This window comes from Vipera berus, assembly GCF_964194415.1.
Source record: "Vipera berus genome assembly, chromosome: Z".
Classification (NCBI taxonomy): domain Eukaryota; kingdom Metazoa; phylum Chordata; class Lepidosauria; order Squamata; family Viperidae; genus Vipera; species Vipera berus.
In genome coordinates this window covers 40,709,729-40,733,918 of record NC_138205.1, presented here as the reverse complement: position 1 = coordinate 40,733,918, position 24,190 = coordinate 40,709,729, and the positions used below count along the sequence as shown (strand labels likewise).

The following is a 24,190-nucleotide window of genomic DNA, read 5'->3' as shown; positions in this document are numbered from 1 at the left end:
TAACCAATCGTACAAATTTTGCCAAATTTCATAATACTCTATTTCAGTCTTATTTTTGATCTCTAGGGAGCTGTCAAACGGAATGGCTGTGTTGAGACGCCGCTCCGAATGAGTGTGCCGATCTCATAGCCTTTTCTCTGTTCCCGGTGGGTTTTTTAAAAGCCCCAGATCTCTCGGAGGGAGATCAGCAGCGGAGGTGCCCAGCTGAGCAGTTCAGGACGGCAGTCCTAGCTGCAGAAAGCAGGAAAGCCTAGGAGAGAGCCGGGTGAAGGAGACGGCCCATCATGGTGGCTGTGAAGAAATGACAGCTGTCAGAAATAGCAATGACTCAGCGGGACAGCGATTCAACTAACCTGGCAGAGGAAACACTCAGCGAACTCTTGTAAGTGTTCCGGATTGCAAAATCTCTCCAGAGAATTTCAAAGAACAGAAAAAAAGAGGAGAAGCCCCAGAGCGAAAGGGGAAATCACCTCCCCTGTCAGATAGTGGTGAAAAGGAGACGGGGGAACTTATATGTTTAAAGCAATCTATTCCAAACAAGAGGCAAAAGTAATCATAAACGGAGAATTAACAAATAGCATTCAAATACAAAAAGGTACAAGACAAGGCTGTCCACTATCTCCTTTATTATTCATCCTTTCCTTAGAAGCACTCACAAGAATAATCCAAAAAGATAAGCTGATTAAAGGATTAGAAATCAGAAAAGAGACATTTAAATTACAGGCTTATGCAGATGATTTAGTTTTCATTCTGGAAGACCCATCTGGAAAAAGATTATTACAGGTGCTGGAACATTAGACTGAGTTCCGCCACGTGTTTATTAGACCCGTGCCCCTCCTGGCTGGTATATGCAGCCCGGGAGGAGACATGAGGCTGGTTCCAGGCAGTAATAACTGCTTCTTTGAGGGAGGGTACCTTCCCTGCCGCCTTGAAGGAGGCGGTGGTAAGGCCCCTCCTCAAGAAGCCTACCCTGGAACCCAGCTATTTTGAACAACTATCATCCGGTCTCCAACCTTCGCTTTCTTGCAAAGGTGGTTGAGAGCATGGTGGCACTTCAGCTCCCTCTGTTCCTGGAGAAACTGATTATCTGGACCCATACCAATCGGGCTTCAGGACCGGGTACAGCACGGAGACGGCATTGGTTGCGCTGGTGAATGATCTCTGCCGGGCTCGGGACATGGGTTGTTCCTCTGTCCTAGTCCTATTAGACCTCTCAGCAGCTTTTGATACCATCGACCACGGTATCCTACTGCGACGTCTCAGGGGGTTGGGAGTGGGAGGCACTGTTTTGCAGTGGTTCTCCTCCTACCTCCTGGGCCGCTCGCAGTCGGTGTTGACGGGATGGCAGAGGTCTGCCTCGAGGCCTCTCGTTTGTGGAGTTCCTCAGGGATCGGTCCTCTCTCCCCTCTTGTTCAATATCTATATGAGGCCGTTGGGTGAGCTCATTCGTAGTTTCGGGGTGGGGTATCATCAGTATGCTGATGATACCCAGCTTTTTCTTTCCACCCCGAACCAACCCAGTGATGCCCTCGACGTGATGTCCCGTTGCCTGGAAGCGGTCCGGGTTTGGATGGGGAGAAACAGGCTTCCTCTCAATCCTGCCAAGACTGAGTGGCTGTGCATACCGGCATCTCAGACTAACCAATCTTTTCCATCGTTAACTATGGGGGGTGAGGTGTTACCCCCTGTTGATAGGGCCCGCAACCTGGGTGTCCTCCTGGATTCACAGCTCAGTTTGGAAGATCATATAGGAGCTGTGGCCAGGGGGACTTTTGCCCAGGTTCGCCTGGTGCGCCAGTTATGGCCCTATCTGGACCGAGATGTGCTACGCACAGTCACCCATGCACTCGTGACCTCCTGGCTAGACTACTGCAATGCTCTCTACATGGGGCTGCCCCTGAGGATCACTTGGAGGCTTCAGCTGGTGCAGAATGCAGCCGCGCGAGTTGTGATGGGAGTCTCCCAATACTCCCATGTAACACCTCTTCTCCGCGAGCTGCATTGGCTTCCGGTTGCCCTCTGGGTGAGATTCAAGGTGCTGGTGATGACCTATAAAGCCCTAAATGGCATGGGCCCGGATTATCTAAGGGAACACCTGCTGCCAGGGTCAATTTCCCATCGTCCTGTGCGCTCCCACAGGGAGGGCCTCCTCAGGGTACCGCCGGTCAAGGATTGCCGATGGGCGATCCACAGGGGGAGGGCGTTCTCTGTGGGCGCGCCTGCCCTATGGAATCAACTGCCAACGGAACTCCGGACTGCCCCCGACCTTCGTTCATTTCGCCGGGACCTAAAAACCTGGCTCTTTGAGCTATCTGGTCTGGACTGAGGGATTTAATGTTTTTAAATTGTGATTTAATTTTTGCGGCTAGACTTAATTTAATTTAATTTTAATTTTATTATATTGGATTTTTTCATTTTGCCTTGTAAACCGCCCTGAGTCCTTTGGAAATAGGGCGGTATATAAACCAAATAAATAAATAAATAAATAAATAAATAAATAAATAAATAAATAAATAAATAAATAAATAAATAAAATAAAATAAATAAATAATGGAGATGTTGCAGGATTGAAGATCAATAAAGAAAAAACTAAAATGTTAGTTTAAAATATGTCCAATTTACAAGAAACTGAGCTAGTAGAAAAAATTAATATCCAGATATCCAAAAGAGTAAGGTACTTGGGGATCCAACTGTTGGCATGACGTATTACACTCAAAAGAGAAAATTATGACAAATTAATAGACCAAATTACAGCAGACCTAGACAGATGGAAAAACTTGCAGCTCTCCTTTATGGGGAAAATAGTGACAATCAAGATGAATATACTTCCCAAATTACTCTTTTTATTCCAATGTGTACCAATTAAATTAGGTAAGGATTTTTTTTGAAAATTTAAACAGAATTACATCCAAATTTATCTGGCAAGGTAGAAAACCAAGAATTAAATTAAAATTATTACAGGATTTAAAGGAAAGAGGAGGGATTGGCCTCCCGAACTGGGAAAAATATTATCAAGTAGCAATAGTGGTATGGATAAAGGATTGGATACACTTAAGGAACAGAAGACTCCTAGCATTAGAAGGTCATGACATGCAAGTTGGGTGGCATGCTATAAAGTGGGATGGAAAATATAAGGTTCATCAGTACTTCCAGAATCATCATATTAGACAGGCACTATTAGACGTGTGGATAAAAATTAAAAAATTTAATTATATAGAAATCCCCAATTGGCTATCCATATTAGAGATTTTCATGCACCCCAAATTCATAAATTTAGGAAGAGTAATCACATATAAACATCTCTTAGATTAAAATGGAGACCTGAAAACAAGAAAAAGATTATTAGAAGATGGTATAGAGTTGGAATGGTGGGCATACTTACAAATACAGTCATGATACAGAAAAGACAAAAAAGAACCAGGGATAAAATTAGAATGTGGTGACTGACTTTTTTATTCACAAATCTATTTTTGGAATATTATATAAAAAAAGAATTGTAGTCCATAATGAGATCACAACTTCCTATTCTATCAGAGAGGAATCAAAATGGCTGCTGTGGAAGGGGGGGGGACAAAACCCCCCCCCCTGAATTCTTCCTTAGTCAACCATCCAATCAAAAGTTATTTACCATTTAATCAAGCAATGAAATGACATTTTCAGTGGAATACTGAAGGTGCGCTTGCAACTTCTTCTCACTGAAAGATTTGCATCTATGTATTAAGATATACAGCATTCTTGAAAGCATCTAAGTTTACTCACTTATACAGTGCTAGAACAGGCAACACAATTTCAAACACAATACATTTTTAAAAAGTTTCAGATTCAGCAAAGGAACCATTAGCTTGTATCCGATTAAAAAATCCATTAGAGGATGTAACTTCAGAAAATTTAACATTTAGAACAGCCATGTTAAATTGCAATGCAAATTCCACATCCTTTTTCAGATTTCCTGAATGAGTAAAATCTTTTTTATCCTCCAGAATTGCTAGAATAGAATAATCTGGGTCATCTGGCAATTTGAACTGTAATACATCCTGAGCTGTGAAGCAGGAGTATGCTTTATGCTTATGAATGGAAATGTAGTTTAAAGAGATTTCTTCCCTGTTATAATTATTTTTTCCATACCAGTTCTTAATGGCTTGAATCTTGAATTTTGAATCTTGATCTAGCCAATGTTCTTCTGTCACATTACTATCTTCATTACCAGGTTTATGTTCAATTGGGTGAATCTGGATTATTTTTTCATTATCAGTTCCACGTGTAACTTTATCTAGCTCATTATCATCATTTTTATCATCATCATCAATATTAACCAACTGCCTTTTTTTCAAATTAATATTGCCTTGTCTCTGCATCTGTTCCTGGGCCTTTCTTTTACGGTTGATTTTTTTCTTAGAGAACATAAAGTTAAGAAGTTTCTTAGGTATTTTTTCTGATTTCTTACCACTAGAAACATTTTGCAAAAATTCTTTCAGTTCACCGTTTCTAAACAATTCATAATATTTCTGAGCAGTAAATGAAAAAAACTTATTCAGCACATTACACATCAGTTCTTTTTTCAGTGTCTCAAAATTATCAGGTTTCAGGATCTTTTCTAGGTGCATTATTAGTTGGTCTTGATTCTTTGTTGCATAGTCTTGCAGATCAAAAAGTGTGTATTTACCTACAGGTGGGGAAAACATGAATGAATGAACTTTAAAATGTTTTATTTATTTTTTTATTTTAATTCCATTTATATCCCGCCCTTCTCCGAAGACTCAGGGTGGCTTTACAAGCTTAGCAGTAGCCTTCATTCTATGTATATGCCTGCTTATTAGGGCTTTCACACACACACACCAGCGGCATTATTACAAAGTCGGCTTAATTGCCCCCAACAATCTGGGTCCTCATTTTACCTACCTGGGAAGGATGGAAGGCTGAGTCAACCTTGAGCCTGGTGGGATGCGAACCTGCACTAATTGCAGGCAGCTGGTGTTACTTAAGGAGGCATTAGTCCACTGCTCCACCAAGGCTCTTGTGTTGCAATAAATGCAAATGTTGCAATAAAATTTTAGTTTTCATGAAAATCAAGCTTTACAGATTGGATAATGTGTTGAAAAAATTCAGAGGTAAGTTGATAATAACTAAAATTATTAGTTATTAAAAGTATTTAATAATCAATAGCAACTTTGCATGAGTAGGAAATATACTTTGTTTTTCTTTAAAGAGGTACGTAACATATCTATTCTTCCATGCTTACTAATGTTTGATTAGCAACAGGTACCAGAATATCTTTTTACTTTTGTTTTATAGCAGGGGTCTGCTCTAATGATCAAACAGACATAGTTCTTAGCATCTTTCTAGACTCTAAATAAATATTATTGAATAATTCTGTTTTATTAACCTTGCATTTTTATACATACTGTGCATGGCTGTTACTATTATAATAAAAATGTTCATGTTTGGGAGAGAATGAAGATGAGAGCAAAAAACAAACTGGAAGGATGACTGGTTAATAAAAATAATGTTTTAAACACAAATTTATGAACACAACATCGCTTCTAATTATCTGGCAGGTCCACAACGAGAATTGTTCAATATGTCAGCAAAACAATAATTCTAAAGTAAAAATGAGGTGCCCAAAAATCTCAAGTTATTTTAAAAATTGCAAAAACTGTATAGATTCATTTCATCTATACCCTTCTGCACATATTTTATAGTAAATGTTGGTAAGCCATCTTCATTTAGTTATCTGTGAAGCTATAATTTAGTGACATTGAGATAATTTAAGAAAATAAAATGCATGGCATCATGTCAACATGTGGAGCCTAATCAACATGTGGAAACATAGTTCAAGAGACAGTTGCATGCTTATCCAAAATAAGATTAAACCAAACATGGCCATTTTAGAATTAACAATTACATACCAGTATATGGTGGACGGTCAGTGTTTACTGGGCAGGAACTTATTAATGCAAACTTCTCATTATTTTGAGCTTCACCTTTATTCTTCATTTCTGCATTTCACAACAAAATATAATGCTTTGATATAAATATTTTCATTAATACAAAATATAAAATGAATAACACTGGATATAACAAAGTGTTACATCTCAATAATGTAGATTATGGTTGTCCCAAAAGTGCTTTTCTAAAAAGAAACTGGACCAACTTGTTTTTTTTTCTTTGAAAACGTTTTCCTTCTCATCCAAGAAGCATCTTCAGTTCTGTAGAACTGAACTGAAGAAGCTTCTTGGAAAAGTGAAATGTTTTCAAACAAAAAAACTCCAAGAAAGTGCAGTTGTCTTTTGGAAAGGCACTTTTGGGAAAACTGGATATACAAAAGTTTACATAGCGTTATATAGGTCAGTGACTATTTACAAGGCTGAAAAATATCCATAAAGATTGAAAGCAAACTAATGTCTTATTTGTTTGCTAATAAAATTCTCTTCCAACAGTTAAAAAACAATCCTTTTAACCATTACCTTCATTTTACATCTTCACTTTTTAATTTTGTTAATCAAACTGTCTGCCAGATGTGTATAATTTTGTTTTGCTTTGTAGTTGTTTAATAATCATTACATATACAGCTGATAATGCTTCAATGCCATTGACTCTAATGCATAAAAAATAAGTATTTGGAATTGTACACAATAGCTGGGCTACAGTTGTTAATTATGTTATGCTTATTGCTATTCATTTTTATTTGTCTATATTCAAACTGAGATATCAAATTTTTGTTTTAATGTTTTTATGAATGCAAAATGCTATGAACATGTGTTAATTAAATAAATTGTTCCAAAATGTCATGCAATTTTTGGAATTATTCAGTGTCATATTTTGACAGACAAATAGTATAAAGTCAGCTAGAATAGTCAGTTGTTTTGTTGCTGCCTTGTCAAGTCCATGCAGTTTTATGGGCAAGATTTTCAGAAGTTGTTTGCCATTTCCTTCTTCTTAGAACGAGATGCAACAGATGGAAACTAATCACAGAGAGAAGCAACCTAGAACTAAGGAGAAATTTCCTGACAATTAGAACAATTAATCAGTGGAACGATCTGCCTACAGAAGCTGTGAATTCTTCAACACTGGAAGTTTTTAAGAAGAGACTGGACAGCCATTTGTCTGAAATGATATAGGGTTTCCTGCCTGAGCAGGGAGGTTGAACTAGATGACCTCTAAGGTCTATTATTATTATTATTATTATTATTATTATTATTATTATTATTATTATTATTATTATTATTATTATTGTTGTTGTTGTTGTTAAATGGAAAGGCAATATTCAGCCCTTTACCCCTTACATCAGGAATATCAAAGGTTCCTATTGACCCCTCCCTAATTGTATAATCTTCCTTGAATTATTGGCACTGCTGGCCACAAACCATCTTTTTGTTCATTCATCTTGCAATAAGCCAATCATTCACACAGAGTGGAGGAAAGTGGAATTCAAACACTTTATGTCTGCATACCGGTAGGAACAAAATGTCTACTTCAGCTGATGGTTTTTGTAAATTTCAGCTTAAAAGAAAATGGGCATGCCAAGTGAGATTTAAATCATAGCTTTTATATTTTTTTCAAAGAAGTACGTAGATACAATGCCACTTATTGGTTATTAACATTTCCTGGGCATGCTGATTGCCCATGCACTCACATGTGCTCTAGAACATGTTTAGCATGATCTCTAAGTTGCTCATTTAAATACTCAAGGACTGAGTTTTTAATATATTAATGATGAACTTTTGTTCACCTCTGGACCCCTGCCCTGATTTATGTCCACAGCTGTAAGCTAAAGCACAGTTAAATTACTCTAAGTAATGGCCCCCTTGCAACAGAATTGTTTTCAGACGGTATCCTGTCATCAAACTTCCTCTAATTGGTCGCTGCCTTCAACAAAGCAACAAAGCCAATTCTTATCTGTGGTTTATTTCTGCTGAGAAGCTTTCATTTATCTGTTGCAAAAAGCTTCTGTTTAAGTAATAATAATGCATTTTATGCAACTTAGAGCATAATTTTTACCCGAGACTCCTTTATAAGTTAATATTAAAGTAGCTCGCCTTACCTGACTAGGCCTTCACTGGACCAAGGTTAAAGAACCATGCCTTCAGTATTGCAGTTGCTGCCCTGACCACTTATTTGTGGAAAGACCCCTATTTCTAAAAGTGGGTGACCATGAAATCTGCTCCATAACAACTGAGGGCACTTAACAGTTTGACCTCTGTTCCAAGAGGACTTGGAGAGAGACAACTCATCTTGCAAAATAACTGCATCATTGATAAATTTTTGTAAGATAAGATGTTTGGTTTGAATAATAATGTAATAAATTCTACTCTCAATATCCTAAAACTTTTATAGAGATTTAGAAATAAACCAATTTTGGAATATCAGGTGCCTTTAGATACTTCACCTACTATCTTCTATGTACTACGCATCATTTCCATTATAGCTGGCCATTACAAGAATAACAAAATATTTAAAAATTGGTGTATACTGTTTTCGTGTTCTCTTCCCACCATTAATTCCTTCACTGTGTTGTCTTTTTAAATAGTAGGTATTAGGGCTATGCAACAATATGAATCCAAAGGGGAAAAGATTATTCAAAGCATGGGTGGGCTCATATATTGCAATTCCCTAAAGAATTTACATGTGATCCCAGGAAAAATGTGTTTTAGGAAGTATTAATTGTTGTGATATGCACACTAATGCATGTTGTAAACCATCTTTTTCTTATGAATATAGATAAACCACATTTTTGGGGTGGGGGACGCTTGAAGATTGCAGTGAGATTTGGATGATTTGGAGGGTCTTCCTTCCATCCATATCTTTTTCCTATTTGTTGTTGCAGAATTCAGTTTCCATATGTTTTTAAAAGCAATGGTCTGAAAAAGCTGCAGGGCCACAAAATAGTTGCTGAGGAACTACTGCTTGTTACTTACCTGGGTCATAGTGGAAGAGATGACTTTGAGTCTTCCTATTGCTCCATAGAGCTATGCCAATTGGCCAGTCTCTTGTCCCTTCTGTAGTTAACTGAGGATTGCAGGGGATTGTAAAAATGAAGTGGGGAAATAGCATTTTCCTATCTGAGATCCCCAGGATACTGCCTCTGCAGTGACTGTTGTAACTGATGGTCATAGGTAGCTCTGGGTCTACCTGGCTCAGGTCAACTTAAGTTCTTATAGATATTGGGACATTGACATTGACTTTTAAATGCAGCTGAATTTGAACCCCAGCTTTGAGATTCATTATAAATTGAAAGATACACCAACAACTTTATTGATTAGCCCTTGCGCCATATCAAAGTACAAAGTTCCAGCAACAAACCGTCACCAAAACTAGATAAAAGCAATCCGAAATGGAATTTGATAAAATACAATTTAAAATGGAATTAAAATACAATTTAAGTTAAAATAGTAATAAAATACAAATTTAAGATATAGATAAAATATGGTAACGTTATATTTCGGAGTCGCCCTTACAATCTACCCCAATCAGTCCCACATATGCAGATCTTAACTGGATCATTTTGTTCAAATACTGTGCTACGTTGAATGTTATTTTCAAGTTCTGGCCGGACATAAGGTAAGTTATTTCGATATGGGGATCCCAATGGGTCATTCGTTTGGTATATAGACCAAGATACCTGTCTCTCACCCTCTTATACAGACAACAGTCAAATAGGATGTGAGCCAGGTCCTCTACCTCTGCCGCTCCGCAAATGCAGAGACGCTCATTGTACGGTATAGCATGAAATCTCCCATATCTGACCATTAGAAAGATACACAGAGGTAGAAGCAGAGTAGAAAAGGCAGAACTGAAACTGAATTATGAAAATTTAACGTTTTTACTCTCTGGTTTTGTCTGTGCATGAGGCTGCTTACCCCAGTCCCCCACTTCCCACATCCATTTTCCTTTTCTGAGAAGAGAAGGTATTTAGCTATGCTTTGTGAAAAAACAGGAAGCAAACGGTTCCAGTCAGTAATTTGCAGAAAAACATGTCCCAAAGAGTATGAAATTGAGCATCCCTGTAACAGTTAAAAGGACATTTGGGGCAGTGTCTCGATAACAACCGTATACGTGTTTTATATGTGGAATGTGGCTTCGAATTGCCACTTTCTTGATGTGAAGAGTGTTTAGTGGCAGGGTAACCTTAACAAGCATGAAAGGATAATACAGGCTCAGTTATTGTTTTCTTTTGGACTTTTTCTGGTCAAGCAATGGAAAAATGGCTTGCAGTATTTTCTGCCTCAAGCGTTCACTGGAAACAAGAGACACGTAGGTGTTCCGGAGGAAGGGTTAAATTTGCAAACCATCGCAACGCAAGCTCTGACACTTAGATATTCATCTGTTCAACGTTAGTACAAAAGGTGGAGCTTGTGTTGTGACATCATAACAAGCCTTTCACTATTTTTTTTTATTTAAAAAGTTTTACAATACATTTTGACTTTAATCCCCCCCTCCCCCACCCCTCTCCCTCTCCCCCCCTCCCTCCTCCCCCCCCCCGACTTCCCAGAGCTAAATACAGGGCATAAAATCAAAAAACAAACATAAACACCCCTATGTTATCAACAATAAACTATAAATTCTATCTCTCTCTATCTCATATAAAATGAGTACAAACAATATTAATATTACAAATAAAGTAGAAAAGAAAAAGAGGAAAACAGAAAAAGATCTTTACTCAAAATAAAATTTCTTAATCCCAGTCCTTATTCATATTAATTTCAAAAGAAAAGAAAAGAAAAAAAAACTTTCACATGCTATTTGCATTCTCCCACCTTTCTCTAATTTCCAAACAAATTCTCAGTTACGCACCAAAAGCGCTTATCTCTGTTAATCTTAATAATCTCCAACCAAACTAAACTATAATCAAAAATAGTTCTTGCATGTATCACGCCAAATGTCTCGCAGTTCCAAATCATCCTTAAGTTCAAATAAAAGTTCAGATAAAAAGAGTATATATATAAAAAAAATTTAGACAATCTCTAAGACAACTTGTTGTTAATTAGGAGCTTACATACCCACTCTTAGTTCAACACATACTTTAAGTCCATAACCCTAATATACTTTTCTAGCAAGCAAATAACATCAATCTTAAATTGTGTAAAATATTAAAAAAAAGAAAAAAAACTTTCTTTCTCCTCTATAATAATTTTACTCCATTGACATTCTAATCTAAAAATTTAATCAGCAATCTTAACGCCCCAAAACTTTTGGAGCACCTCTGTCATGACCCCCAAAACTTCTTTAGACCGCTCTCCTCCTACATCTTCACTGTAAGCACACTTTGAAGATTCCATAACTTTCTGCTGGTCTTGCTCTCGCTCTCGTCTCGCTCTTCTTAGGGCGGCACGCGTCATCTTCTGGCCTCCTGCAGCAACCGATGAAACTGTAGCTTGATCCCCTCCAACACCATTGTCCTCTGTCTGTCTATCTGCAACATCTTGAAACTTTCCCACACCGTATCCTTTTGCAGCTTCCAAAAATGATAGGGGGGTTGCTTTTAACACATTACTATAAAAATCACGTGCCTGAGCCACAGTAACCAAACGATGTCTTTTACCTTCGTGCGTCGCCACCAACCCAACTGGAATCTCCCATCTGAACTTAATATCACGTTTCTTAAGTTCCTGTACTAGAAATGCAAAATCTTTCCTTCTCCTTAGGATCTTCGGAGGGATCTCTTTTAAAACCAAAACTCCTTGCTCAGCCACTACCAAATTAGTATCATAAGCAGCTTGAATGACTTCATCTCTAATTACTCTCTTTGTAAAATAGACCACCACATCTCTGGGTAACTTCCTCTGTCTTGCAATCCATGAATTTACACGAAAAACTTTGTCCATATTTCCCTCAATTTCAGATGCTGACTGGCCCAGTACCCCTTCCAGAGCCTCAGAAATCAGCTGCTTTAAATCTTCTTTACCATTCTCCTTTAAACCCCTAATTCTAATAGCATACTGCATCTGATTATACTGAACAAGGCTCAATTCTTCGTCCATTTTATCCCTTATATTTTCATTTTCTAATACCTTTGCTTCTAATATAGAGTTCTTTTGACTGAGATCCTCCACTTTTATATCCAGCTGTAGCACACATTCAGCTACGGATTCAACCGTAGACAAGATGTCCGCCCTCATTGCTCTCAGCTTCTCTTCCATCTTCTTCTCCAATTTCTCCATTTTCTCCTCCAATTTCTCCTCCAGCTTTTTCAACTTTTCATCCATCATATCAGACATCAGTTGTGCATGCTTTCCAAGAGCGTCTTGTAAATCCTTAAGCGTCAATACCGGGGGAGATGCAGGAGGAAGCAAAGCTTGCAGTGAGGTCTCTTGCACCAGGGAAGACCCCGCATTCCGAAGAGCTTTAGAAGTTTTAGCCGCCATCTTCCCCCACTTTCACTTATTACGCACTTTCACTTTAAAGCTATAAAATCCATTGAGCTAGAGAGTAAAAATAAAGAGTCCACTTCACCTTGACCTCCTGTACCGCTCTGCCTGCATCTTGATAATCAAAAGTATTTCCTTTTGGCAGGGGTGGTTGCTAACGCCTGGCTCTGCTCCAAGAATCCCAGAGCAGAGGCGCTGCGCAGCTCGGAGCAACCCAGGCTTCGGGGGGGCTCATCCTTCAGCCGCCCAAGCTCTCAGCTCAGGCAGCCCTGGAGAGCTCAACCCCTACCTGGGGCCTCACCCCCTCCTCTTCTCCCGAGGAGGGGGCTTCAAATCCATCTAAACAGCTGATCGGCGCTGTTTACGATGGAAAAACACAGCTGCGGAGCGGGCAGCCCGAAAACGGCTGTCTTTCGACGTCGCGTCGCCACCGGAAGTTGTTCAGATGGAAAAGTTTATTCCTAAGAAGTTGGTTATGCATATTAAGCTAAAAATATTACATTTTCAGATTTCTGTAATGTAGAAATTAGAAAACACACAATGTTTGCATACATTGTTTTCATGCTCCTGAAACAAAGAAATAATATGCTGTCAAAATGTTAAAAAATAGTATTAAACTTTTTCATTATTTTGAAAGGTTCAGCAAATATATTTTAAATTCTTTTATAAGGATGCTAGAAACATTTTTTTAATATGAGCCTAAGGAAGAAAAATCCTAACTAAAAAACTATAAATCTCAGTAGGAATCATGGTGTCCTATAGCTAATATATTCCAGATACTTTCACCATAGCCATCGTGGTAAGGAATTCTGGGTACGGTAATCCCGCTCCCAGACAATCTGGAGTTAAAGAAATTGAAGTAATGTGATGTTAGATATTAGTTTATCAGATTCAATCCTTTGCTGCCTAGCCAGTTATGAGTGAGAGCGGGAAACCAATTAAGAAGGTGCCATTTGGGGAAGGGAATATAGAGCAAACTCAAGTCAGAAAGCCCATCTACTTACACATTCATTTCTCTTCTCAGCTCTTTCTGCTTTATTTTTATTGAGTTTGCCTGTCTTCTCCCTTCTCCCCATTTGTATGTCCTTGACTCAGCTGTCCCAGGGAATCTGGAGATTGTGAATACTGCTTTTTAGTAGTTTCTAGCAGATCGGCTGCAAGCAAGAGATAAGCACATTTTTAAAGCTGCTCTGGAGTGGAATTTTTATAGTGGAACCTGGTTGCCCCAGGAATTGGTGCCCCTTCGGTTAAGTCAGCTGTGGTTGACCAAGCTGCTAGCCTTTTCATTCTTCACATGGATGTTCCCCCAAATCCCACTTCTCTGGTCTGTCTTGGTAAGCACCAATGTCTTCATACGTATCAGCTAGTTCAACTGTCAGCCCCTGTTGAAGAACAAAAATGGAATCAGCCTATGAACTGAAAGTATCAGCAGTACTTTGTTGTGGGGGTGGTGGTGGTAGAAATATGCTGTCCAACTCAATTTTGTTCTTTCTGCATGCCAGTAAAAGAGCTGCTTAAAAATGTCCTAAAGGTAAAGGTAAAGGTTCCCCGGCACATGCGTGCTAGTCGTTTCCGACTCTAGGGGCCGGTGCTCATCTCCGTTTCAAAGCCGAAGAGCCAGCGCTTGTCCGAGGACGTCTCTGTGGTCATGTGGCCGGCATGACTAGCACGGAACACTGTTACCTTCCCACCGTAGTGGTCCCTATTTTTCTACTTGCATTTTTACTTGCTTTCGAACTGCTAGGTGGGCAGAAGCTGGGACGAGTAACAGGCGCTCACTCTGCTACGCGGCACTCGGGATTTGATCCACCAAACTGCTGACCTTCTGATCGACAAGCTCAGTGTCCTAACACACTGAGCCACCGTGTCCCTTAAAAATGTCCTATGGGGACATAAAAGGAATTCTCTTCAGTGAAATAAAAAGCCCATCTAGTCTAGTTCTTGACTGGTGAGCTGTTCAACCAGAAGTCAAAAATGAAAGAAGCTGACTTGTACAGTATTGAGCTAGATCCATAATCTATCCAAGACAAAATTATATATTTTAACTGGCAATGGCTCCCCAGAGTTGCAAATAGATATTTTTCCAAGCCCCACATGGAGAAGAGGGGAATTGAACATTTCTGCATATAAATTAGAGACTTCTCCATGGCTGGCTACAATCCTCTGGCCCGAAGACAATAGGACAGTATGGAATATGAAGAAAAATGCATACATTTTTATGTGGTTAAGACCAAGAATCTCTCACTCTGAAGCTTACCTCGTAAGTATGTTCGTCCCCAGAGGCATCTTTTCTGTCACCCTAAAATGAAATAGAGATATATAATCAAACTTCAATTAGCTTGATATTTTTTTCTGATAATCACTTGAGACTCATTCGTCTCAAGTCCTTTTTTATTTCTTGCTGAGCTTATTTATTTAGTAATGTTTTATTAAAAATACCATATTTCTTTATTGAGGGACTATAGAAAAGGCTAATTAATTGGAGAAGATCTTTTTAGATGAAATGTGATGGAACCAGACCTGATTTTTCTTCCCAAAAGGGGCAAAACCAAGAGTGCACTCTGTTTGCCATCTTTGTAAGGTCCTCTTACTCTATCTTCCTGCTTGGGCCTTATGTTAATATTTTTCAAAAGAATATATGCTTCATCCTTGACCTTACCTCAGCCCGTCACTTAAGCTTCTATTTTGAGGATTTGTTTCAGTGTCTGTTCATGATGGGAACTGTAGTCCAATAAATCTGGAGAATGGCAGGGATCAGGCTATGTCATCCATAGCCAGGGGTGAGGTGGGAGGAACCCATGGCTCAGAAACAAGCTTGGAAGCATGAGTTTTCTCAGCCTTCATTGATTTAAGCATATTTGAGTTTGCTCAATTTGTTGCTTCTGGAGGCAATAATCTTCAAATAATCATTTGCCAATTTGCATGTTACTGAAGTATTTCAAGTGTTTTATCATTTATTTGTCCATATTTTACATTTGTTCATTTACACATATATAAGAACATGAAACAAGAAACAAAATCATGCCAGACATATTAAAATGCTGGCACAATGCATCAGTGAAATATCAGCTTTTCCCCCAAATTTCCTCCAGAAGAGCCAGATCTCAATAGCTTTCCAGAATAAAAATAAGAAAGATCTCACCCTTGTATCTGGAGTCCACTGTTCCAGAGGAGAGGGTCTGAGAATAAGAAAGTGCACCCTCAGATGCTTACTAGTGGCATTTCCTTGGGGTTGAGTCTGCAGGAAAGCTCTCCCCAGATTCCACTTTGAGAAAGCAGTCCCACTGTCTTGAAGTATATTCCTGCAGTGCTTCAATATGCCCCAAAGCCCTTCCCTTATTCAGGGAGAAGTCAATGACATGCACTCATATCAAAGATCATGGTTACAGTCTAGTGGTCAGTCAAGGCCCCAACTGAACTGTTATTATGAAAGTCCCACTCACTCACCTTCCTTTGGGTTAAGAAGACCGGTATGCTTATAAAAAGGACAAGAAGAATTGTCTGGATTAAGATGATAGCATCTTTCACCTTGTGCCGACTCTGCACTTGCTCATAGGTGCTGATACCTTTAAAACAACAAGAGGAGCCCTCCTGACGTCTCAGTTTTGCTTGTCATAAAGTGATTGCGTACCCCACTGCCCTAGGATTACATTGACAGAAATTTCCAGTTTTGATCACTGTTTTCATTTCCATCTTTCAAATGAAAATAGTCTTGTACTACATGCAGGGCAGAATCCAGATCCTGTAATGTGGTTTAGGTACCGCATGTGTGTATACAAGCTAAATATCCTTAGCTTGTATAGCATTTCATCTAGCTAAGACAGGCTGCCAGTTTGAACTGACAGAGTCCCAGATATTAGCTGGTATATTTTTCTCTGCGAATAAAATGTATGGACTTTTATCCAAGAAGTATTGTCCATAGATAGCAATACCCAAGCATATAGCATCAGAGAGGGCAATATTTAGAAGATTAAAGATTTACCCATGACTTTGAGTTCAGTACCACAGAAGGGCTTCAATGAGTCCTTGATCATACAGTGGTAGATACCACTGTCGGCGTGCTGGAGTTTGTCGATCTGTATCATTACCATTGAATTATTTCTGGTCACATGGACTCTGGAACTGTTCATAATCTCCTGGTATTTGTCCTGCTCAGTCTTTCTATGCCAACTTGCCACAGAGCCGAAAGAACAGCTAAGGGAAATTCGAGCCCCGCCTCTTGCAGCAATGAAACGTGTATTTAACACATTCATGAAAGTGGTTGTATCTGTGTAAAAGAAGAAAAACCCACAGTAAAGAGAGAAAGATAGAGCACAGTATGGAAAAGAAGGGTAAATATCTTTACTGGACCTTCTACCAATCTTCCCCAGATAGGTTCCCTCTAGAAATGCTGCATTAACGGGCTAATCACACACAGCCAGTATCTGGACCATGCTAGACTAGGAGGATAGATTGCTCTAGATAAGCTATTAAAGCATGTATCAAGTTCCAACTAATTCCTGACTAGAGGAATGAGTTTGTCAATTCTTCACTGGAGGTGTGGAGTTGTTCCTTTTCTAAGAAGGTCTTGGGCGAAGACTTCCCAACACCCTTGGAGAGTTCCAGAGTGGGGAGACCTAGTTTTGTGTCTTCATTCATTTACAGAGCACAATAGATTAGGACCCCTAACCTATTTTGCTTTGTCTTCACCATTGGGGTGAGATTGACATATGGAGCAGGGAACTGGATAGGGTCAGGCGCTGGTTGGTCCTTTCTCAGTTCAGGCTGGCTTTTTGGGATTTGAAAGGCTCATCCTCTTACAGAGTTCAAGTCTCTTTGGATGAAAAGGTAGCCAGATGTGGGAGAGAAGGTACTGACAATCAAACACAATCCAAGTAAAAACACAATCCTTGGATTGGTCCATGGATAAACAGCCAAAGGTCTATAAGGCACCCAGCGATGTGATATAAATGTGAACATTGAATTGTTTTGCAGAAGGTAAATTGTTCCAAAAATAGCAGCCATACAACTCTTGTTGTGCTCAAAGCCTGGCAATTATTTTACAAGTGACAAGTAACACAACCTTGGAAAAAAGATTATTGCAAGGGAATTTCAGAAATAGGAACTGAAAGACAATATTATCTTGAAAGTACACATATACCTTGTTTTTGAGAAATGTTTCTTTCACTAGAAGCTTTGGTGATTGTCATACCTGGGGAAAGAGAAAAAATGGTTTGAAAAAGAACCAGTTTACCTCTTCAACTAAAATTGGAATGGGGGCTGTTTGATTTTCTTTCTGTCTTCTGTGCCTTCAAGCAGAATGACCTAAACAAATGGAGAGAAAAAAATCAAGCAACATTTCCCTCTCCCAAATTCACTTCTATAAATTTTGATGCTGGATATGCTTTCAATAGTCTTTGGATGTGTAAATGATTGGCGAAGCAGGATGTTTTGAATGTTACATCCAAAGATTGAGCAGTTCCAACCAGGGTTCGCTGCAGTCTGACAAAGGCTGCTAGAGTGGATAGAAATTGGTGTTTGGCAGGATATAACAAGAAGACTCAGTGCATCACCCAAGACAGATAAATAGGCAGCCATGTCAACATGCTTCCCTCCAGCCCTTGAGCTGCAAAGAAAAGTCCATTGGCATCAATTGCCCGGCCACAACAGACAAGCCTTATTCTGACTCAGAACCCAGGGTGGCAAACGTTCTCTTTAGAGTTTCCATGTGGAGCAAGATAAAGAAGTTGATGCATGGATTCTCTCAGTTTCATTTGTATCACCATCACCAAGCATGATTATTGTTCCAAAAAAACCTCCAACCACAAGTTGCAGTCCTTAATATCACCTGAGGGAGGGACTTTACCCTCTTCTTAAGTTTTCCAAGTCACGCATGAAGCCTATGTCCAAAATAGCCAATCAGATAGGCCATAGAGGAGATGTGCAAGGTGAAGAAGAAAGCACAACTGATAATGATCGAATTCCATCTTCATATAGACTGCAAGGGAATGGCCATGCCTGTGATAGGCAGGGTAAAGATGCTGCCTGTGGAGAAGATGAAAAGTTGTTTCCCCAAGTAATAAAAACAACAGAAAGAGTGACATCAGTAAGGAGGCAAGAGTTGCGGGGGGGGGGGGGCAGAATGGTGAAAGCAGAATTACGTGGAAAGCCCAACTTTTTTTGCACGTGCACTGTGATTTGTATGCATGTGCAAAAGGGCCAGAGGTATGGGGCAAAACCAAGCCACAGGTGCCTGAGCAACTGCTTGAAATTGCTTGTCAGCAAAACAACGGAAAACCTGTAATGCACTCACTGGCGGCAGAATCAGCAGACAAAGCTGAGAGAGCCTTTCTTGATTTGAATTCAACTTCTCTGGAGCACGGGGTTGAAATATATTGAGGTTTAACACTATTTTACTGAGGGCCATCTTGTATAAATGAGGAGCCTGTGTAAAGCCTGACAACAAGTGATCATTTTGGAAAGTTGTGGCCAGGCCTTATGTATGCAGATGTCTTTGTGGAAGCCAGGGGTCTGGCATCTTCTGCCACCCAAACCAAAATGGTCCTGGAGGTCCTGGAAGTGACCAGCAATCTGTAGTAGTCTAATGGGGTTAAGAAACTAGGTAGGCCACCACCCCTGACCATAGCATCTGCTGCATCTAAGATGAGATCCATGGGAAATATTGTGCTGGGAGAAACCCTACTTTAAAACTAGAACTGCTGAAAACACCATAAGTTGCCTCCTCTGTGAGTGGAGAATGATATCATGAAGGCACTCATATTAAAGCTCTCATCAGGGCATAATGAGGAGATGTGAGGATGAATCTTCAACTAAATAAGTTTTTTATTTAGTTGTGTAAGCCAGTCCCTCTAATGGGCAAGCCTTAATTTATGACTTAGTGTACTATGTAGACCAACATCAAGGCTTTTTAATAAAAACCACATGGCCTGCTCAACATCTACCTACATTCTGCTGGAGGGTAGCTGGCTGGTTATTCAGGACTTCTCTACTCGTCATGGACTTTCTCTAATCCCAGTTCATAGTCAAGGCTAGGTGATCTCAGGTTTTTCTGAACCATCAAAGCTGAAGTGGTATTTTCCATGTTCTCTGAAATGAGCGTTGCTATTAACATGTTTCATATGTACCTTGGGGACAACTGAATTGATGATACAAAAAGGAGCTGAAGGTTTGGTGTCTATCTGGGCACATTCTCTGAAGTGGCTAATGGGGCCGTCACATGGTGGGGAGAGTACTTGAAATCATAGTTCCTCTTCCATCCCAGGTTCTCTACATGGTGTGTTGGCAGCCCAGTTAACAGATCACACACGTGGTGGCTGCTAAAACAGGAGATCAACTATCAGCCGGTCAAATACATTAGCGGGCTGGTTGACTTTCCTCCAATTTTCCCACCAGTCCTTGCTACTTCAACCTTCATTGTCATGAACAGGGGAACTGGGTCAGCAAATCTGCAGGGGTGGCAGCAGGTTTTTCAGAGATGTCCTCCCTATAACTCAGATACTGCAGGCAACCCAGGAAATTGGCAGGTGCTGAGGAGGGGGAGGGCTCAGTAGAAGTTCCAGGGCTTTTTTTCTCATAGAACGCTCAGAACGGAGTTCTGGCACCTTTTGTGGATGGAACCTTGTAGGGTAGGCAAGGTGCGTTGTATGACATGTGTGAGTTCCGGCACCTTTTTCTTTTACAAAAAAAGCACTGAGTAGAACTGAATAGTACTTCCTCCGAAGCTTGGCCACCCATACAGGTTTCAGCAGCAGAAGCACAATACTGAATGTCCTGCCTCTCCGTCCCCACTGATAGGCAGTGCACAAGAGTAAAAGCACCCAACAGGGCATTTTTATTGTTGACAACTCAACCCCCAGCCATTCTATGAACACTTGCATCACCTAATACCTGGGATCAGGTGGCTATCTGAGTTATATTTAGAGGATTTAAGGAAAGCTGGGGAGGACAGTCTCTCCTACTCAACTGAATAACACCCAATCAGCTTCTGACAGTCAGCTAAGTCCTCCACTTCTATCCATTTGTCAGAACCTGCCTCTTCTCTTAGCCCCAAAAGGGCAATTGGATGTTTTTCTCATGGATAAGAAAACCCACCAGTCTCTGCCTCTTAACTTGCCTTGCCTTGCACATTCTCCCCTCTTGCTCCTGAAGTGGATTGCATCCTACTGACATAGCTGTGTCATCTCATGGACTGAGGACAGCATGTTAAACTGGCTGATTGGATGTGCTGCCCTGAGAAAAGCAAGTGGAAGAGATTAAGTGAGATCTGAATCCAAAACTGAGGACCTTAGTCTGCAAGGAAGTTTTGCAGACTAGAGTATTCATACCTTTAAAGATAAGAGAGCCTTCGCACTCCTGACTTTCTGTGTTTTCAAGACTCACGGCCTATTGCCCACTAAGGTACATTTGCAAATTGTACTTTCTTAACCATGATTTACTGATAAACTACAATTGACTGGATTCATTGCATATGTTAAGTCAAAATCCAACTAGCTATATTATGGCTTAATATGCCCTGCAAACCTAGCCATTGGATGGGTTCATGCCTCATGCTAAGCCATAATGTTATTTGATTTTGCCTTAGTGTCCTGGATGAACCCAACAATTGTGGTTTGTTCAACAATTCATGATAAAGTACAACATGAGTTAGTGTAATGTGTGAATCTATTTCATAACAATCTTTCTAAAACAGTGTATTCTTTCCACAGGATAACTATTTTTAAAAATATTACAGGAAACAATATAATAAAGTTTACCTTTTTACTTCTTGTTATTTGATCATGCTTTAGGCATGCGTTTTCAGTTCAGGTTGGAGGGGGTTAAAGATTGCATCCTTTTTATAATTAATTTCTGCCCAGGAAAATGAAATCTGGTCAATCCTATTTGTGCATTTACTAAAAGGTAAAATGTGAAATGCCAGGTAGCTTGAGTCCAATATTATTAGGCCGGAAAGAAACTCCTTTGCACTTAAAAAAACTTACTTCTGAGAAGTCATAGCTAGGATTGCATTGTGGAGTTCCTGTGCGCACCGTGATAGAAAAGATGATAGAAAAGAAAGTTTCCTATTTTAGAAAGCAAACACCAACGTGTCAGCTTCTCTCCACATTCAAAGCAGCTGGACAGGAAGCGTAGCAGTTCTTGTAACACAGCTCAATGAACACAATTTTATTTCCTGTTTCTGTAAAATTTCCCCTGAATAATTCTGGGGTAGGGGGTGGGAGGTGGATGAAGAAGCTCCTGGGCTCCCTGTTAGATATTTCCATCTCCCACCAAAATCCCCACTCTCTCTACTATTGGGAAAAGACCATCCTTTTTTTGTAGAATGTGGTTACAGGTGTTTGGTTGCAGTTTTGTAAAACTTCATTTCTAAAATAAAGCATGCTCAGTAACAGAGGATGCCATTACCTCTTATTTGCTACTGTATTGCTTTTATTGAATTCACAGCAGAATTTTCTGCTGATCCCTCTGTTAATCTAGTTTTATTTCTAGCCCTCCCATTCCCTCTTTTGTACCTTTTTCCTCCAATCTTGCAGAATAACTGGAAAACCACCCTCTGCCTCTTCCAGCTGAGTTTCAGGTTGTGCACCTTGTTTATTTATAAACCAAATCTTTACCTGGGATCCAATTCTCAGCCTACTATGAATTCAGATCAGCCTTCTCAACATGGTATCCTCTCCATGCCTTATCTATACCAATCTTAGTCAACTTGGCAGTATGGAAATTCTAGTGCTAGCATCTGAATGGCATCAATTTAGAAAACCCAGTAAACATAGTTTTTATTTATTAGGCTCATGAGAGAGGGAGGAAAACACTTTTTCAAAAAGGCAAAAAGGTTTAATCCGCCTAGGACTTTAAACCATCTTAATCAATGGATTTAGCCGAAGGAGATGGAAGAAGCCATACCTGTGACTACAAGCAAGAGCCCCAGGGTGGCCCCAAAGTCCCTGCAAATCCAGAAGGAAGAAGCTGCCATAGCTGAGCAAAAGCTGAGATGGAAAGAATGTGTCTTGGATTGGATTCAGTCGGAGCCTTGAGAAAAACACCTTCAGCCCTCAGATTCTTTTTTCTTTTGACAAAGGATGAGGCTCCTGGGCTGAGCTCTTGTTTCCTGCCCATGCAGATTCAGCGGGCAAGAGGCAGTCCCTCGGGTGACTTGTGGGCAAGGGAGAGCTTTGAACAGGGTGCAGCCGGTCAGGTGACAGGGGCGCTGAGCAGTTTGATTGGCAAGAGCTGCACTTAGTGACTGAGTCTCACGTGGAAAGTGGAGGAAGTTATTTTGGTTTGCCATCATTTCTCTTGTTGGGGATATTGTGCTTTGAATTATTTTATTTTTATTTATACCATGCTGTTCCTTTCCAAAGACTTCAGGACAGTACCCAGAAGAAAATCACAACTAAGAACAATAACCAACAGTAAAAATGAGAACAGTAATTGAGTACAATAGTTGAAAATGATTTATTATGGCTAGCGCATAGCGACCCTTTCAATCATTTAAAGGCTTCTCCCTCCAGGAGCAAATCTACAGTTGCTGAACTGAACTCATGCTGACCACTGAACGTAGTAATAAGTGCATTCAGCCAGCTGGGCAGGTCCTGGCAACCGTCCACTGGATGGACTCATGAACATAAAAACAAACAGAGAGTGGGTGCTGCCTAATTCATTCTCTAGGTGCCAGAAGGAGCCAGAAATATTTCTGAAAACTGAAATGGAGAGGAGGGCAAAAGAGGAGGCCCCCAGGGGGAGGGCATTCTCAGTGGGTGCGCCAGCCCTCTGGAACAGCTTACCAACCGAAATCCGGATGGCCCCCGACCTCCGCACCTTCCGGCGCGAATTAAAAACTTATCTGTTCCAGCAGTCTGGCCTGGCCTGATAGCTCTAATCTGGGGTCCCAGCTTGTATTTTACTATTGTTTGTTTTCACTATTGTTCATTCTGTATGCCTACCTTATTCTGTACACCGCCCCGAGTCCCTCGGGAGAAGGGCGGTTTATAAAAACAAATAAATAAATAAAATAAATAAATAAATAAATAAATAAAATGTGCATCTAATAGGATGCTCCAGTTCAAGGTTTGGCTATTCTTTGTGAATGCAGCTAGCATTTATGAAGTTGTTTCAGTAAAAGAGAGTTGTCATGGATGTTGTGGCAGATGGATTGAAAAGATTCAATTTTTTTTCTTTCTGTAAGCTTCAGATTTGTGGCTTCTTCCTGCATAAAATTCACAGAGTGGGAATTTCCCTCTCTTCTGGCTGTTCGTATAGCCATCCCATAGTAGTAGCTCTGCCTCTACATTTTACTAGGGAGAAGTAATCTGGTCCCTGTAAGACAACTCTTACCCATGATGCCAGGGCTAGCCCCTCCCCTGAAAAAATGGCACCCTGTTGCTCCTTACAATCTTATCAGTTCTTAAGATACTTTAAATGTTACAATATTGCATGCATGTAAAGAAAATATTCCAAGAGCAGTTGTGTAAAGCAAAGCAAAATTGAAATAAGATCATAAGCTCAGTCATGGTTTCATTTAGCGACAGCTTTGCTTAAGGATCAAGTTGTCAATCCCAACTGTGGTCATTAAACAATTCCCTGTACATGGCACAAAACAGTTTTTAAAAAGGTTTAACTCTTTTCTGGTGGCTGCCTGGATTGTACAGACAGCTATGGCAATGTAGTAAGAATGCACCCCTCCAATCCTTTTTACTATATCCCCTCCCCCCAATCACAAGAATAAAACTCAGGAAAAGAAATACAGAAAGTTTCATGAAACCCCTGGATATTACAAAAAGTGGAAACATTGAACCAGGCCTATTGATTCACAAAGAGAGCTCAATGGA

At 40.0% G+C, this 24,190-nt stretch overlaps 1 protein-coding gene across 4 annotated transcripts; it reads right to left on the bottom strand.

Moving 5' to 3' along the window:
* Positions 1-3,598: 3,598 nt before the first annotated feature.
* LOC308677027 (B-cell antigen receptor complex-associated protein beta chain-like) lies at positions 3,599-22,414 on the bottom strand. Of its 4 annotated transcripts, XR_014028400.1 has the most exons (8): positions 22,266-22,414; positions 17,506-17,556; positions 16,348-16,632; positions 15,813-15,931; positions 14,623-14,664; positions 13,370-13,747; positions 5,907-5,996; positions 3,599-4,663 (listed from the first exon to the last, which is right to left on the bottom strand). XR_014028400.1 is itself a non-coding variant. In XM_081343148.1 (6 exons), exons 1-6 carry the CDS (start codon positions 22,333-22,335, stop codon positions 13,649-13,651), a joined length of 666 nt encoding a protein of 221 aa, XP_081199274.1. In that variant the 5' UTR covers positions 22,336-22,414; the 3' UTR covers positions 13,045-13,648. The 4 variants fall into 4 exon arrangements, 3 of the variants coding, with proteins under 3 accessions (XP_081199273.1, XP_081199272.1, XP_081199274.1); XM_081343148.1 differs by lacking the exons at positions 3,599-4,663; positions 5,907-5,996 and having other exon boundaries at positions 13,045-13,747; XM_081343147.1 differs by lacking the exons at positions 14,623-14,664; positions 15,813-15,931; positions 16,348-16,632; positions 17,506-17,556; positions 22,266-22,414 and having other exon boundaries at positions 13,370-13,646.
* Between the last annotated feature and the right edge of the window lie 1,776 nt (positions 22,415-24,190).